The sequence below is a fragment of the Budorcas taxicolor genome, chromosome 11 (assembly GCF_023091745.1).
Source record: "Budorcas taxicolor isolate Tak-1 chromosome 11, Takin1.1, whole genome shotgun sequence".
Lineage (NCBI taxonomy): Eukaryota > Metazoa > Chordata > Mammalia > Artiodactyla > Bovidae > Budorcas > Budorcas taxicolor.
Genome location: NC_068920.1, coordinates 119875931 through 119893384, shown reverse-complemented (window position 1 = coordinate 119893384; position 17454 = coordinate 119875931). Strand labels below are relative to the sequence as shown.

At 37.3% G+C, this 17454-nt stretch overlaps 1 protein-coding gene across 1 annotated transcript; it reads left to right on the top strand.

Annotated features, from left to right (window-relative positions):
* Positions 1 to 558: 558 nt before the first annotated feature.
* Positions 559 to 12681, top strand: CCT4 (chaperonin containing TCP1 subunit 4). Its single transcript, XM_052647799.1, has 14 exons — positions 559 to 819; positions 3232 to 3284; positions 3738 to 3827; positions 4730 to 4838; positions 5424 to 5566; positions 6668 to 6789; positions 7134 to 7266; positions 8215 to 8354; positions 9541 to 9637; positions 9720 to 9830; positions 9927 to 10057; positions 10229 to 10463; positions 12127 to 12240; positions 12470 to 12681. The coding sequence occupies exons 1-14, from the start codon at positions 684 to 686 to the stop codon at positions 12482 to 12484; spliced, it is 1629 nt and encodes a 542-aa protein (XP_052503759.1). The 5' UTR covers positions 559 to 683; the 3' UTR covers positions 12485 to 12681.
* The last annotated feature ends 4773 nt before the right edge of the window (positions 12682 to 17454 follow it).

Sequence of the window (17454 nt, the reverse complement as noted above, 5' to 3'; positions counted from 1 at the left end):
TGGACAGGGAAGCCTGGCGTGCTGCAGTCCATGGGGTCCCAAAGTGTCGGAGACAACTCAGCGACTGAACTGAACTGCCAAATCTCTTTTCCGATTCGCTTTCAAAACGAATAAAACTGAATAAAATACAGGTCTGTGCTCAGTCGTGTCCGACTCTGCGACCCCATGGACTGTAACCCACCAGGCTCCTGTGTCCATGGATTTTCTCCAGGTAAGAATACTCGATTGGGTCGCCATTTCCTTTTCCAAAAATACAAGTCTACCGCCGGCAAAAACCCCACCCACCCGGGAGTGACACTTCCAACTGCAGTTAACGGAGGGGTCCTCAGGCCCGAGGAGGGGTTAGTGGGGAGATGAGGTGTCCCGACACCAGCCTACAATCGCAGGTGAGCCTTTCTGCCTCCCCCGAGCTTGCTCAGCGCGCCCCCGGCCCAACAGCCCCAGCCAGCCCCCAGCTCCTCGGCGCTGGCCCCCTCACCCGGCGCGCGGCGGGCAGTCTGTGACGTCACGGCAGCGCCGCGCCTCCAGGAAGGACCCCTTCCCCGGCTCCTCCCCCTCCCGGCGGCGGCGCCGCTTTCTGGAAGGTTCGTGAAGGCGGTGGGCGCTTACGGTTGGTCCCTGGTCAGCCGCAATCCGTGTCCATCCGTCCTTCCCAAGCTCACGCAGACCCATCCAAGGTTGCCATGCCCGAGAACGCAGCACCCCGGACCGGGCCGCCCGCCGGGGCTGTCGGGGCTGCCGGCGGCCGCGGGAAGAGCGCCTATCAGGACCGCGATAAGCCGGCCCAGATCCGCTTCAGCAACATCTCCGCAGCCAAAGGTATCTCTCCCCGGCTTGAGTCGCGGCCCTGCGGGCCTGACTGTGCACTCTCACCCCCAGCCTTGGGTGGGCTGTTCGTTCAGATGATCCGCTTTGGGCCTCATAGAATAAGCTCAGTGCAGGGTTCCTCCTTCCTGTTCGCCGTTGTTCCGACCCCGAGTATGGAAGCCTTTGGACTGGCCCCATTCTGCGTCTTAGACGCCCGTAATTTTCCGTCCCGGGGCGTGCTGCTTTCATCATACTTAAAGCAGCCGGGGCCCTCATGCAGCCGTCTACTGGTAGAATGTTTGCATAATACTTTTCAGTCTTTTTGTTTTATTAAAATAGGGAAATACTTTTCTGGCTCAGCTATTGAATTCGGGTAAACTCTCCGCACCTTAAATTGGGGCGGGGTCCATTGTACTGGGGGGTGTGAAAGAGACCGACCCACCTTGTTTGAGAGTAATTATGAGGCTGCGTTGAGCTTTGGTGTCCTCTCCGCACGTACAGCCAGCAAATGAAGAAGAGTTTGCCTTTTGGTGGAATTCAAGAAGTCCTGGGTTTCGTTTAGTTACGTTACTTCGTGGCTTTGTGACCTTTAACCAAGGTTTTCTTCCCTATAAAATTGAGGATGGAAAAGTTCGCTTTAAAAAAAGTTGTGAGGATTGAGAGACGTCGGGTTGAATTAGAAGAGTCTAGAAGAAAAAGTGAGAACAGAGGCTTAGAGTTCTTGCCCGTTATGTGTATGAGTGCAGGGAGTATTTCATTTGGGTTAGAGCATCAGGTGCCTGAAGAAATGAGAAGTGAGATCGGAAAGGTAGAGTGGGGCCACAAGGTGTCCTTTGTTGTTGTTCTGGAAAGGGTTTAACACGACTCCCGCAGCTACAGATTTTTTTTTCAGTATAATGAAATAATAGCTACCTTGGAGGGTTGCTGTAAGGCTTAAATAAGAAAGCATCTGAGGAGCCAGGTGTGTATATATGTATACATGGAGTACAGCCTTACAGATATTTGAGGTTATCTGTCCAGGGGACTGAGGGTATGGTGCTGCTACTGCTGGGAAAAATCAGGTACACTGAAGGAAGGATGGTGGAAGAAGAGAGACTAGGTTCTGGTTCAGGCTTAAATGAGTTGAGGATGTCAGAATGACTAAATGGTAAATTTAGGAGTCGTTTGAAAGTTCAAGAGAGTCTTTACCCGGAAATGAACGTTGTTTGAAAGTTATCTAGAGACCATAATTGAAGCTTAGATTTATTTCATTAAAAACAAGGTGTTAGGTAAATTCTGGTGCCATGTTGGGGGGCCGGGAAAGCTATAGAATATGGTAGATTTTCAACAAACAAGGCAACAGGATGGGATGTTTACTTCGGCAAATTTGGAAACATCTCTGCACAGAGAATTGAAATTGGACAAGAGAGGAATGCATATAAGAAGAAAAGGCCACTTGTAAACCTGACCCTTACATCTTAAGTGAGGAGAGCTCCTGGAACAAAGGGGGACTACTAGACTGTCCAAGTCAGACAGAACCCTACAGACTGGTGGGGAAAAGCTGTTGCCAGATGCATCTTTAGTGTAATTCATGGAGCCAGTTTTTTCTTTGGTTGACGATGTCAACACACACACAAATAGTTGTGGTAGTTCTAGTACTATTCAGCACAAGTCATTTAACAGATAATATTGTGTACTACATAGTATGTTAAACTTCAGACACTTTGAGGAGGTGATCAGCAAAAATTTTATTTTTTGAATAGTGTGCCTTTCTAGAGGCTTCCTGTAGATGATTGTAAGGGTGTTCTTAAAGTGAATTGGTCTGCTTGTAGAATCGTTGCCATGTGGGTCCACTAAAATCACCTGAAAGAGTGATTAATGATGGTTGAATAATTAGGAAATGCAGCCCCCAATTACGAAATAATTAAGTAGAATATAATTTTTTAAGCTATACCAAATATTTTCTTATAATCTTTTTAAGATTATGTATTGTTAACACAACCCACTGAAAGCATTATTTTAGTTGTGAAATATACAAAAGCAAATAGGGCTGTAGAATGTGCTAGGAGATCTAGCTTGTCCTGTTATTGCTGTTTGTTTTGTTTCAGAGAATGGGGAAGGTAATGCAGTTCTCATTCAGAGCACATGACTTAAGTTATATTGATATTTATAGGATTAGGTGACTTCAAAATTTATTCTACCATATGTGCAGGGTACAAATGCTACATATAGTGACTTTAGCAACAAAAAGAGAAGTGTCATACAGTTAAAGGAGTAAAATATTTCTGTGTGAAGTAGATTTTTAGGTATAGAATTTCCTTTAGCAAACACAGTGAATTGTTATGCCCCATATTCTAATAAGGACAAAATGATTATTTGTGGGTAGAAGAAATGCTTTGCTCTTTAAAGAGTCTTGGTTTCTCTTTCTTGTTTCCCTATTTACAGCTGTTGCTGATGCTATTAGAACAAGCCTCGGACCAAAAGGAATGGATAAAATGGTAAAAGGCTCATTCATTACTTATTTAGTACTACTGTGCCTACTGCAAGCTCTCTATAGAGGGTTGAGATGTGCTGTTTAAAAAGTAAAGTGTTAGAAAGGCTTTGAGAGTTAAGAAAGGGACAGATTACTTTGGGGTGAATGGGACCTAGTTATAATTATATTTTATGATGATTCTTTATAATATCTTTTGTATCCCTTTTTTAGTGTCTTAGTTCCTTCACTTTTAAGTAGGAAAAAACCCAGGTATTTCACTTGTAAACTGGGACTATTACTGCATGTTCTTAATCTTTACACCAGGGTAAGGGAAAACAATTTGAAATTAAGCATTATGCAAACATAAGTTCTGTACAAGAAGTATTAAAATTAGTAGAGCTTTTAGGGTTTCACATTAATACTGGATAAAGAAAAAATTTTTTTGAAATAACAACTTTTAAAAAACTATACTTTGCAGATTCAAGATGGAAAAGGTGATGTGACCATTACAAATGATGGTGCCACCATTCTGAAACAAATGCAGGTGTTACATCCAGCAGCCAGAATGGTAAGTGTAATTTTTAGGTGAGAGTTTTTTGGGTTTCTTTAAGTGTATTATTTGATATTCGGTAAACAGTTAAATTTGTTTTATTTGATCACATGGTAAGTTTAAACATGGTGAAAGTTTTTCTTTTTTATGCTAATCAGGCATATTTTTAGGATATGTTGTATGCCTAGCATTATGTTCTTCGTTGAAAATCATAATAGAACATGATTCTCCTTTTCCACAGCAACGTGCCACACATATAAGGAAGAGAGAAAAAAAATGTAGTTAAAAAAAAATTTGTACCAATTATTAGTTCAGTGGGTGTTAGCTGAAAGTAGAATTTTTTGTTTGCAAAATAAACCTTGTGTTTAAATTTTCCCTGATATTTATTTTTTAAAATAATTTATAATATGGTGATTCTAGTGTCAAGTGAGGAGTCAAAATATCAGCAAAAACAAATTCCTTAGAAATTCCTGTTTAAAAAAACCCTTTTGATAGGTAAAGGTGACTGAAAACTGGTCAGGTTGTGCTTCATGCAGGGTCAGTTCAGATAAACTTGGCCAAGGATTTCAAACTAATAATCTGCTCTCATCTGAATCCTGCACTTCATAGTTTCTGAATCTATAGAGTGCCCCTAGTTCTTTTAAGTAATGGGAAGAAAAAACAACCTGTAGTCTGAACTATAAATCATAATGTAGCTTCTTATAAAGTGTGTAAATAGAATTTTGCATGCCACAGATGTATAGGTCATCATTTTTAAATCAAACCAAGGTGGACAAAAAATCAGAAGAAAAGTATATTGACTCTTACAGTGCTGATAATCAAGATCTATAAGTGAACATGATGTGAATGTCACTGACGCCGTTATTGGGTTCTCATGAACCAGTTCTTACTGAGCAACTTGACATGTTCTGTTCATCCAGCTGGTGGAACTATCCAAGGCTCAGGATATAGAAGCAGGAGATGGCACCACATCAGTGGTCATTATTGCTGGCTCTCTCTTGGACTCCTGTACCAAGCTTCTTCAGAAAGGTGGGTAGGACATAAGACATGCTTTATTACTGAATAAAGGCAAAAGTTATAAAGTACTGTAAGATTAACAATTTAATTTGAAACAGCTAATTTTGCTATGTTTATCATGTATTAAAAAATTTTTTTCTTTTTTGCTTCTGGGTCTCCCCCCACCCCTGGCTTTCCTGCTTTTGTTTTGAATGGAACTTCATAAAATTTTGCTTTTAAAAAAATGACTGGTTGGTGGTGTTACTAAACAGGCTATAGGTGAGAGCCGTAATTTAGGGGAGAAAGTAAGGATTCTTGTTTTGGTACATACTGCCTAAATGTAGTTGTGATTCCTCAGTCACTTACTATTATGTAGATTTATAGCAACTTTGTAAAGTAAAAAAATGGTTTTAATCTTAAGTATCATATAATATGTAATTTATTTCAAATTAAATAGAAATAAATTATTAGATATTAGCAGTTAAAGTTACTCGAACCATTATTAAGAATAATTTAAAATTTGACTGCGTTGATGTAATGAGCAAAGAAATTTTAACTCATGTCAAGTATGAAGTTTATCTGTTATTATTAAATTAACTACCCTTTCACAAATGACAGGGATTCATCCCACCATCATTTCTGAGTCATTCCAGAAGGCTTTGGAAAAGGGCATTGAAATCTTGACTGACATGTCTCGACCTGTGGAACTGAGTGACAGAGAAACTTTGTTAAATAGTGCGGCCACTTCATTGAACTCAAAGGTGAGACAAGCACAATGCGATCATTGTAAAAGTACAGTTCAGTTCATCAGGAACTGCAACTATTATTCTGTGGTTTTTGATGCTGTATAGTTCATAAATATTAACTCTCAAGAGTGGGTAACGAAACTAATTTGCATAACAATTCAAGTAAAATTAACTAACGTCAAGGCTTTTAGGTAAGTTGATTTTACAGATGGGAAAAGAAAGTGAAGTTAAATAACTTAGCCAAGATCCACTAATGAGAGGCAGCGATGAGACTTAAACCCCAGATAGGGCTGCCCATCATGGTCCATCTCTTAACCATGTTGCTATTTTTTTAAAATCAAATATACAGCATTAATGTTATTTTCAGTTTCTTGGAAGCTCATGTTACCTGTTCTCTGTTATGTTGTGTGTCACATGCCCACTCCATTCTTTTTCCTTTTCATCAGTGTTATTTAAATGTTAAGGGGAAATCTAGATCGTATTAGTGATATTAAGTGATAGTGTTGAAAATGTCCCCAGAACTAATTTAGACAGAATATCATAATGGTTATAAGCATTGGTCATAGAGCCTAGACTGCTTGGGTTCAGTGCCAGCTCCACTTAATTAAGCTGTATGTTTTAGGTTTTTCATTGGAAGATTGAGTATATGAATGTAAAGTGTTAAAGCTACTGCATGACATAGAATTCATGCTCAGTATGTTCTAACCATTACCTATTTTTATCGGCCCCTCAGCAATAGGGTTGTACATATATAACATCTGATCATAAATTCAGTTTAAATATGAAACCTCAGCATAAAATTGTTCTTTTGGATTTCCTGTTGAATTACTAGTAATCTAGTCAGTCCTGACTATTAATAAGAGAAACGCAAACGTGTATTTTTATTGGTGACAGTCAAACTTGAGTGGAAAAGATAGTTTATATGTAATGTTTCCTTACATGTACTCCATGTGTGTGCTAAATCATCACCTCAGTTGTGTCTGACCCTTTATGTTCTCCACCCCACTCAAAAAAGTAATTGAGATTACTTCTTGAATATCTTTATCGCTAAAGAACTGGGACTTTCTCTCTTAACAACATTTTATGACACTTAACTTTTTTTCTTTTTAATACTAGGTTGTGTCTCAATATTCAAGTCTCCTTTCTCCAATGAGTGTAGATGCAGTGATGAAAGTGATTGACCCAGCCACAGCTACTAGTGTAGATCTTAGAGATATTAAAATAGTTAAGAAGCTTGGGTAAGCATCTCTAATTATAACTTTAACAAAAATTAATTTTCAAAGTAAACATAAGCTGTTTCAAAAATAGTTAAATGAAAAATGTAGATGAAAGTCATGTACGTTTAGTTGTTTTGTTTTCATGACAGCTGATATTAATGTGGAAATTTGAAGAGTTACTTTATATTCCCTGGTGATGGCAGAGCAGTGGTTTGATCAGAGAGGTTCAGAAATGGGCCATTAATAAATATGAGTGAGCCTGAAGCACATTTTATCAGACTGATGATTTTTAATCTGTTTTCAGTCTGTTAAACTTGGAGATTTCTGTCCCCTCTAAATTGTCTCTTCATTTTCTTTTTTCTTAGTGGGACAATTGATGACTGTGAGTTGGTGGAAGGTCTGGTTCTTACTCAAAAGGTAGCAAATTCTGGCATAACCAGAGTTGAAAAGGCTAAAATTGGGCTTATTCAGTTCTGCTTATCTGCTCCCAAAACAGATGTAAGTAAAACCAAATGAAATTATTCCTTAGCTGTTTGACTTTCTAATAACAAAGATATTTGCTGAATATTATAAAAACAGAAAATGCTGATATTAATACTAGTGATAGAAAGCAAGGACTTAAAAATAATCAGTAAAATCAAGACAAAAGTATAAAATATTGGATGCCACATGTGATGGATTTAATTTCAGTTGGCTGTTTATTGAAATGGAGCATTGACTTCTCCAATGAAGACACATGATCATAAGGATGTATATAAATCAGTAAAGCTAGGCTATGTGAAAGTGGCAGTGTAAGAGGGATTTCCAGATCCTTTGCCTTTATGTTTGCATAGTAGCTTAAACCAGCTTATTGTTTTTATTCCAAAAAGGTGATTTTTTAATTTAACATATTAAATCTCTTAGTGATAAGTACCATTCCCTAAAGGAGTGGCTGAGCTTTGTCACCTGATTCAGGTTTGCTCTCATTTCATATTGTATTAGCATATAGGTTTCCTGTTGAGTCATTTGTCTCCCAAATTTTAACCCATATAAAAATCAGTGTTCTTTTATAGGTCTTAAATATAATAGTACTTGTCTTTAGTAATTGCTTTCAGCATATCAATATTTTTTAACCATAGAGTAAAAGGGATGCAATTGAAGTTATTTCAGTAACATTTTATGAGGAGAATTGACGTATCCATGAAATAGGATAACCATTTTTACCTTTAATGATTTCCAAAACATTGTAAAAAATACCAGTAAGGTGTATAGATAAAAGTAAAAAACCTGAGTTACATTTCATTTATATTCACTTTTCTAGACTTTTTCTCTGTGTGTCTATGTAATCTCTAGGTTGGTGTGATTTTCGTTGGATTTATATTGTACATAATATTTTCATTAAAATTCTCATTTTTTGCTTAAGAACTGTTAAAATCCAAATTATTAATACGTTCTTTTTCTGAACAGATGGACAATCAAATAGTGGTTTCTGACTATGTTCAAATGGATCGAGTGCTAAGAGAAGAGAGAGCTTATATTCTAAATTTAGTGAAGCAAATTAAGAAAACAGGATGTAATGTTCTTCTCATACAGAAGTCTATTCTAAGGTATGGGGCATTTTATTTTGATGACCTCTTAATAATTGATTTTGGATCCCTTCTAGCAGTTTGTAAGAAGCATTAGGGGTGTGTTAAACCACTAGAAATCTGGAACAGATTTGCATTTTAGAGCATTGTAGTATTCTGGTAAATTACCTAAAATGAGTTTCTTTCTTGTTATGATAATTTAAGTGTGGGATATATGTCCTTCTTGATGAAGATCCTTAGTATCAAGTAAAAAGGTAGCTAATATAGCTAAAATTTTAGAGGTATTTATTTAAAGTGAAGTCGCTCAGTCGTGTCCAACCCTTTGTGACCCCATGGACTATAGCCTACCAGGTTCCTCCGTCCATGGGATTTTCCAGGCAAGAATACTGGAGTGGGTTGCCATTTCCTTTTCCAGGAGATCTTCCCAACCCTGAGATTGAACCCAGGTCCTCCCGCATTGTAGGGAGATGCTTTACCATCTGAGCCACCAGGGAAGTTCTTTATTTAAAGGGCCATGCAGTAGTTTGTCTTGAAATTTTAGGAGTTCTTTTGGGGGGAATCCTGGGTAGTCCACGGATTGAAAGAATTCTCCAAAGTTTGAACTGATGCCTTGAAGAAACTGATGTTCCAGTGTTTTCTTCTAATAGGTAGACACATTCTTATGTACTCTATATAAGTATTGTGGATCTTTTGATATAGACACCTTCTTGAGTTGGAATACCTGGTTCTAAATTCAAGTTACATAATAGCTAGTAACTTCTAGTAAATTGCTCTCAAAACTCAGTTTACTTATCTGTAAAACAAGTATACTGATATCTACCCTTCAGTATCAGGGTTGTTGGGGTGCTGGAGTCATTCAGATAGTTTGTGTAAACATGTAAATTTGTGGGGTCTTAAACATAATTTAGCATGATACTTAATTCTAAATTCATGAAGTATTAATTAACTATCAGAAGAATGATGACCATTACTTTTGTGTGTTTTACAAGTGTCCTTGGGGTACATTTTAAATATTATCCTTTAGAAATCTTATTTAAGAATTTTGAGCTCATAAATTTGGTCAAGCTATTTAAAGCATCTCCTTTCACAAATAATTAAATAATTGGCCATTTAAACAGTAGTAAAATTACGGAAAACCCTAAGGAGTTAAATAGCAAAATTTCTGTTCTAAACCAGGATTGACATAATCACTGTTTCTGTATTTTAGAGATGCTCTTAGTGATCTTGCATTACATTTCCTGAACAAAATGAAGATTATGGTGGTAAAGGATATTGAAAGAGAAGACATTGAATTCATTTGTAAGGTAAAATATTCTTAATATCTGTATATGTGAAAATGTTCCCTAGTCAGACGTCTGAGTTTGTGAATGTGACTGTTATTCCCAGACGATTGGAACCAAACCAGTTGCTCATGTTGACCAGTTCACTGCTGACATGCTGGGATCTGCTGAGTTAGCTGAGGAAGTCAGCTTAAATGGTTCTGGCAAACTGATCAAGGTAACTATTAAAATTAAGTTTCTATTTGCTTGGGATTAGGGGTTGTTTTTTTTTTAATCCTTCAAATAACCTAATTCTGGAGTTTGTTTACTAAAGATTACAGGTTGTGCGAGCCCTGGAAAAACAGTTACAATTGTTGTTCGTGGTTCTAACAAATTGGTGATTGAAGAAGCTGAGCGCTCCATCCATGATGCTCTCTGTGTTATTCGCTGTTTAGTGAAGAAGAGGTAATATTACTAAGTAACGTTTTGATCATTAAAACTTCCATATTTTGATTATTAAGATTTTAGATTTTAAAGATTTTTAGTATTATTAAAACTTTAAAGAGTATTAAGCTTTTAAATAAATTATTATTTCTGTTGGATAAAATAAACTAAAAATACACTTGTGAATTTCAGAGCTCTTATTGCAGGAGGTGGTGCTCCAGAAATAGAGTTGGCCCTACGGTTAACTGAATACTCACGAACATTGAGTGGTATGGAATCCTACTGCATTCGTGCTTTTGCAGATGCTATGGAAGTCATTCCATCTACATTAGCTGAAAATGCTGGCCTGAATCCCATTTCTACTGTAACAGAACTAAGAAACCGGCATGCCCAGGGAGAAAAAACTACAGGCATTAACGTCCGAAAGGTAGTAATTTAAACTTTTGTTACTGCAGAAAATGTTGATTAATATAAAATACTAATAGCTTCATAATTGTCTGTGGAATGAAAGGCTTTCTAATTAAAAATAGAGTAACCTTCAATTTGGATACAAAACCTGCAGGTTAGTTAGTGTATGCTAATGAGTGAAAATGAAGATGATGCCTTAAGTGAGAAATAGTATTTTGTTCATTAACCCTGCCATTTTATGATTGTACAACTTTAAATCTGTGCTTCCGTTTTCTTGGTTGTAAAAACAGGGATTATTATAGTTCCTTCATAGACCAGTGAGGATTAAATGGATTACTAAATAGAAAGTGAAAGTGAAGTTGCTCAGTGTTGTCCAACTCTTTTCAACCCCATGGACTGTAGCCTACCATACTTTTCTGTCCATGGGATTTTCTAGGCAAGAGTACTGGAGTGGGTTGCCATTTCCTTACCCAGAGGATATTCCCAACCCAGGGATCAAACCTGAGTCTCCCGCATTGTAGGCAGACACTTTACCATTTGAGCCACCAAATAGAAAGTTCTAACAAAAATGGCTGGTATATAGTTAACCATTGCTGCTGTTGTGAGCACCAGCCTGGTGTAGTTACATAGGGTAAACACATAGAACAGTACTGATTTCTCCTGTTGCATTATTAACGTCTCCTTTTATTGAGAAGACAGTTAACATGTAAGGGGAAAAAATGGACACTACAAGGTGATTTTTTTTTTTTTAATGGAAGAAGCAGGTAGATTCGAGGGCACTGGTTAGGGAAAATTTTAGGAAGCTGCAACTTTGGTTTGGTAGGGGATAAAAAAGTTTCAGATGGGGAAGCAGTGATTTACAGGTAAGAGGGACCAAAAAAGTTAATTCATTTTGTCTAGAGCAGAGGTGATGTGTTGATCATATAATGGACTTTAAGATTGGAAAGACTGGATAAAAGCTAGAATGAAGAGTCCCTTGAGTTGTTGATGAATGGGTAGGGTGGCTGGGTGTTTGTTTTTTAATTCCTGTAGTTGGGAGTTTTTGTAAGTACCAGGTAGACTAGACTTGGCCAAATTCAGAATTAGGAATCAGATGATTTAAAATTTTATACCTTTTTTCTTTAATTGAGATAGTTGATTTAGAGTGTTAGTTTTGAGGGCTTCCCTGGTGGCTCAGTGGTAAAGAATCTGCCTGCCAATGCAGGAGACTTCGGTTCGATTCCTGGGTTGGGAAGATCCCCTGATGAAGGGAATGACCACCCACTCCAGTATTCTTGCCTGGAGAATCCCATGGACAGAGAAGCCTGACAGGCTACAGTCCATGAGGTTGCAAAGAGTCAGACAAGACTGAGCAACTCAACAAATTTTCAGGTATATAGCAAAAAAAAAATCTTAAATTTAATAACTATATCATCTATTTAATTTTTGGCAGAAATTTTAAAATGAAAGATACAAGGAATTGTTTTGGAGTTCAGATTGGGAGAGTACAGCATTAATTCAGTTTTTCCAGATTTCAGTTGAAAAATAGCCTATAACTTAGGGAAATGCTTAGTAGAGAGTATCTGACTCTTGACTAGACTATAGGAAAACTAAGCTTGAAAGGCTTTGCGGTTTTCTGGTAACAGTGTAGTTGGTAATGTGTATCATTATAAACTCTAAAAGCAACTTGTACTGGTTTGCAGGGTGGTATTTCCAACATATTGGAGGAACTGGTTGTCCAGCCTCTGTTGGTTTCAGTCAGTGCACTGACTCTAGCAACTGAAACTGTCCGGAGCATTCTGAAAATTGATGATGTGGTAAGTATATACAGGTTGTGAATTTCTTACAAGGGCAGAAAGGCATATTTTTTGAGGAGTTGGGATGGGAGCAATAAATGTTGTTAGTTTGCTAGTCATCAGGGTGAAAACAGTTCGTACTTCTAGTATTTTCTCACCTATAAAACTAGGGAAGTTTGGATAACCACCTTAAACATCTTCCATCCTTAAAATTGTGTCCTTACATGTTTTGAAATTTTTCTCTTTTCAGGTAAATACTCGGTAATCTGGTTAACAGGGTCTGACTGGCACCAGCATGGCCACTGATGGTGCAGCTGGAGTGGAAGAGCACCTTGGCATTCCTTGTTGTTTGGAAGATTGTTTCTTTTATGAATTTCTGGGCCTGGTCTTCCAGTTGGCATTTGCTTCAAATTGTATTGACACAGTTCAATGAAAATATTAAATACATGGTTTCAAAAAGCAGGTTAATTTATTGCTCTATACTCTGCATTATTCCCACTCTCTCCCAAACTCTGTTATTTCTGATTCACTTGAGAAATCTGTGAAGGGAGAAAAAAGGAGTTAACATTTGCCTGTTAACTTAATGCTGGGTACTTTTAAGTTTTGTGTTAGGTTGTGGTGGTGGTGGTTTTTCTCTTTTTTGGCTGCGTGGCATGTGGGATCGTACTTCCCTGACCAGGGATCAAACCCACACTCCCTGCATGGGCAGCAAAGAATCTTAAACACTGGACTGCCAGGGAAGTCTCCAGTTTTGTATTTATTGATAGAACTACTGAGAAGGAAAAATGGCCCAATATGCTCATCACCCTGATAAACCCCCACTTTCAGTAATATATATGCTGTTTGAAAAGTTTACAGAAAGAGTGAAAAATGAAAGTCAGTCTCATTCTTATCTCTTTTTCTAAGAACCACTGTTGTGTTAATTGGGATTCCTTCTAAAAATAAAAATATGCATATATATGTAGCAAATTTTGTTTGTATAAGTAAGTCTTTTGTCAGTGGTTTAAAACACCTTAATCTTGCACCAAGAGGACTGTAAAACTTAACTAGTTCTGTCCTTGTTTCAGTCACCATCTAGTCAACTTTGCACACATTCTATATATAGCTTAGTGGTCTTTTTTTAACTTGCCAAGCACTCCTTTATAAATGCTTTCATGGCTTTTGATTGCCTTTGGATAAAGGCCAGACCGTTAAGGTGGATCACAAATTGAGCCTTACATAATCCGTGATTACTTTCACCATCTTTTGTGTTACATATAAAGAGTACTATGAAAGCAGTGGATGGAGGGACGGGGACTCCTAAAGGTTTCGGAGAACTTCAGCCAATCAGTATGAAGTTCCTTTGTATCTGACAACTCCAATAGTTAATTAAAATGACTAATCTGGTAAGTGGTAAGTTCAGATAAGTCTTTGGATAGTCTGGAATTTAATAATTCAGTAATTATTTCTGTTTTTAATGGGTATTAAGTCAAAATACTTTAGCCAGAATTATTCATATTGGAACTTCTAAGAGTTATTCAGCACCCTTATGTGTGTGTATCTAAATATGTTTAAAAATTTATAAAAGGAATGCTAACAAGACAAATGTTAGTCATTAAGTTTGATGTAAATTAAGCCACTATTTAGGGTTTGATTGGGTTTTACAAGTTCATAAAATTTATAAAAATGTTTTGGGAAGCAGTGGTGCTTTGAAAGGCCAAATGACAAAACTCAAAAATAGTGGTCTGATACAGTTAAATAATTCTAAAGCAATGAAAGGAAAATTATCCTGTTAAATATTTAAGGTACGCTTTTAAATAGGAAGGATGACTATCCTAATGAGACAGGGTTTGCATACTTTTTTCCTCTTGAGTACTATTTATTTTTTCACTCTCATTTTCTTTATTTTTCTGGCCACACCCCGTGGCTTGTGGGATCTTAATTGCTGGACCAGGGTACTCAGGCCCGTAGCAGTGAAATCGCTGAGTCCTAACCACTTGACAGCCAGGGAATTCCCACCCTAGCTTTTCATTAAGTTCACAGAACAGTACGAACACCCTATACCCTCCAACTATTGACATTTTGCCATAGAAGTCAGTTCTATAATATGATGCATCCTTAAAAATCTTGATATGCAAAATTGTGGAATAGAAACCACAGGGCTTAGAGGAGGAATGTGGTTAGAGACAACCCCAAGACTTCATTAACAACACAAAAGGAACCTGGTCAAATGGTTCCACAAACAGTGGTTAAGAATTTTACATATGCCATTTAAAAAACACCAGAAAATTGAAGTGGCTGTTGGAGCTAATGTCATTGCAAAGTAGTAGAAGGAGGGTTATATAAAACCTAGGTTGCAACACTGGGTGTGTTGAGTTTGGCTTATAAAGGTTAATATCAGTTTTTTTGAGGTGTGTGTGAAGTTTTGTGTGTCATGGGGCAGTTTGATTCAGATGGATGCACATTTGTATATTCACATTTTTCTTGAAATCAAGTAAATGTGAAACATGGATGTTACATAAGTTGTTCACTTCCCACTTTAAAATTTCTTGTCCCTTTTTAAGTTTATTGAGCTTTTTAAAGGTACCGATTAATAGTTTTTCCATCAATATTGTTGAATTAAGATAGGGATCAAAGGTTCAGATACACTGAGTGGCTAGAAGTTGTAGAACAGTACTAGAAAACAAAGCTTTACAGAAATAATTCCCAGAGATGTGTAGAGGTGTAGTCGAGTCTTTGGCTGAGTATTTCTGTGTATGGTAAAACTATATAGAGTTTACAGAAAACCCAGTGAAAAGTAGTAGACTGTATTTAACAGTGGCCTTGAAATAGTTTAAATTCTTATTAGATTGGAGAAACCTTGTAATAGGGAATGAGTAGAGCCTTCAGAAGAGTACAGCCTTAATAGCAAGACTGAATTAGCCATAAAGACCACTCTGGACTCTTCACAGGATTTCTCTAAAGGGATCAAACCAGTCCCAAGCAACATATCTGTATCTGACCAAAGCTTAAAATTTAGGATATAATAAAATTCACAGTGTCTGGCATTCAACAAAAAAATCAGTAGTGTGAATGGATACAGAAGATGTATTATATATACAATGGGATACTACTTGACCATTTGCTAAGTGAAATAAGGGACAAATACTATATGATATCACTTGATTTGTGGAATACAACAAACTAGTGAGTATCACAAAAAATTTAGAATAATGGTTACCAGTGGCGAGAGAAGGAAGGAGGGCAATATAGGGTGAGTAAGAGATATAAATTATCAGGCATAAAATAGATACATTGTACAACATGAGGAATATAGCCAATATTTTATAATAACGAGTATAACCTTTAAAAATTGTGAATCACTGTACTGTACACAGGTAACATTGGATAGCAACTGCACTTCAGTTTTTTAAAGGACATCAAAATATGAAAAATCAATCATGCAAGTAAAAGCACAATAGAGAGTACAGAGTGACAGTGAAAGACTGGAGGCTTTTTTACTAAAAAAGCCAAGAATGCCCACTCTTCCACCCCTATTCAGCATAGTGCTTGAAGTTCTAGCCAGGGCAGTTAGGCAAGAAGAATTAGGCATGCAAATTGGAAAGGAAGAAGTAAAATTGCCTCTGCAGATATAGTCTTAGATGTAAAAACTCCCAAAGACTCAACACACAAGCTGTTGTGATGAATGAATTCAGCAAAGTAACGATACAAAACACAAATCATTTGCATTTTTATACATTAACATGGAAAAAAATTACAGAATTCCATTCATTATAGCATCAAAAAATAAATACTTAGAAATTGACAAGGTGAAAGATTTGCTCGGTGAAAACTACAAAACACTGTTGAAGACAAATGGAAACAGATTGTAGGTTTATGGATTCAAAAACTTAATATTGTTAAAGTGTCAATATATCCAAAGTGATCCAAATAATCCCTTACCAAAATACCAATGACGTTTTTTCAAAGAGCTAGAACAAATAATCCTAACATTTTGTATGGAACTACAAAAGATGTCCAAAGCACTCTTTAGAAGAATAAAGCTAGAGGTTTTATGGACCCTGATTCCAAGCTATATTATAAGCTACAGTAATCAAAACAGTGTGGCACTGGCATGAAGACGCACATTTAGACCAATGGAATAGAAGAGAGAGCCCAGAAGTAAACCCTCATCAGTTCAGTCGCTCAGTCGTGTCCAACTCTGCAACCCAATGAATCGCAGCACGCCAGTCCTCCCTGTCTATCACCAACTCCCGGAGTTCACCCAAATTCATGTCCATTGAGTCGGTGATGCCATCCAGCCATCTCATCCCTGTCATCCCCTCTCCTCCTGCCCCCAATCCCTCCCAGCATCAGGGTCTTTTCCAATGAGTCAACTCTTCGCATGAGGTGGCCAAAGTACTGGAGTTTTAGCCTCAGCATCAGTCCTTCCAATGAACACCCAGGACTGGTCTCCTTTAGGATGGGCTGGTTGGATCTCCTTGCAGTCCAAGTGACTCGCAAGAGTCTTCAACACCACAGTTCAAAAGCATCACATACATCATCAAATGAGTTTTGACAAGAGAGCCAAGGCCACTCAATGTGGAAAGTTGAGTCTTCAGCAAATAGAGCTGGGAAAACCGGATATCTACATGCAAAAGAATGATATGAGACCCTTACTTAACACCACACATAAAAATTATCTGTAAATGGATCAAAGACCTAAATTAAGACCTAAAACAATAACACTCTTAGAAGAAAACACGGAACAAAAGCTTCACAACATTAGATTTGGCAATCACTTCTGAAATTTGACATAAAAGACACAGATAACAAAAGAAAAAGACAAACTGGGCTTCATGATAGTTTAAAATTCTGTGCATCAAAGACACTATCAACAGAGTAAAAAGCAACCCACAGAAAGGGAGAAAATATCTACAAATCCCATATCTGATAAGGGGTTACTACCTAGAATATAAGTCAGACACCACTGAGTGGCTAACACCTTCACTTTTTCAATTTTTTCACCTAGAATGTCTAGAAAGAACTACCAAAACTCAACAAAGCAACACAATTTAAAAATGTGCAAAGAACTTGAATAGACATTTCTCCTAAGAAGATATGTAAATGTCCAATAAGCACATGAAAAGATGCTCAACAGCACTAATCATTAGGGAAATGCAGATCAAAACTACAAGATAACACCTCCTACCCTTGACTATACCAAAGCCTTTGACTGTGCGGATCACAATAAACTGTGGAAAATTCTGAAAAAGA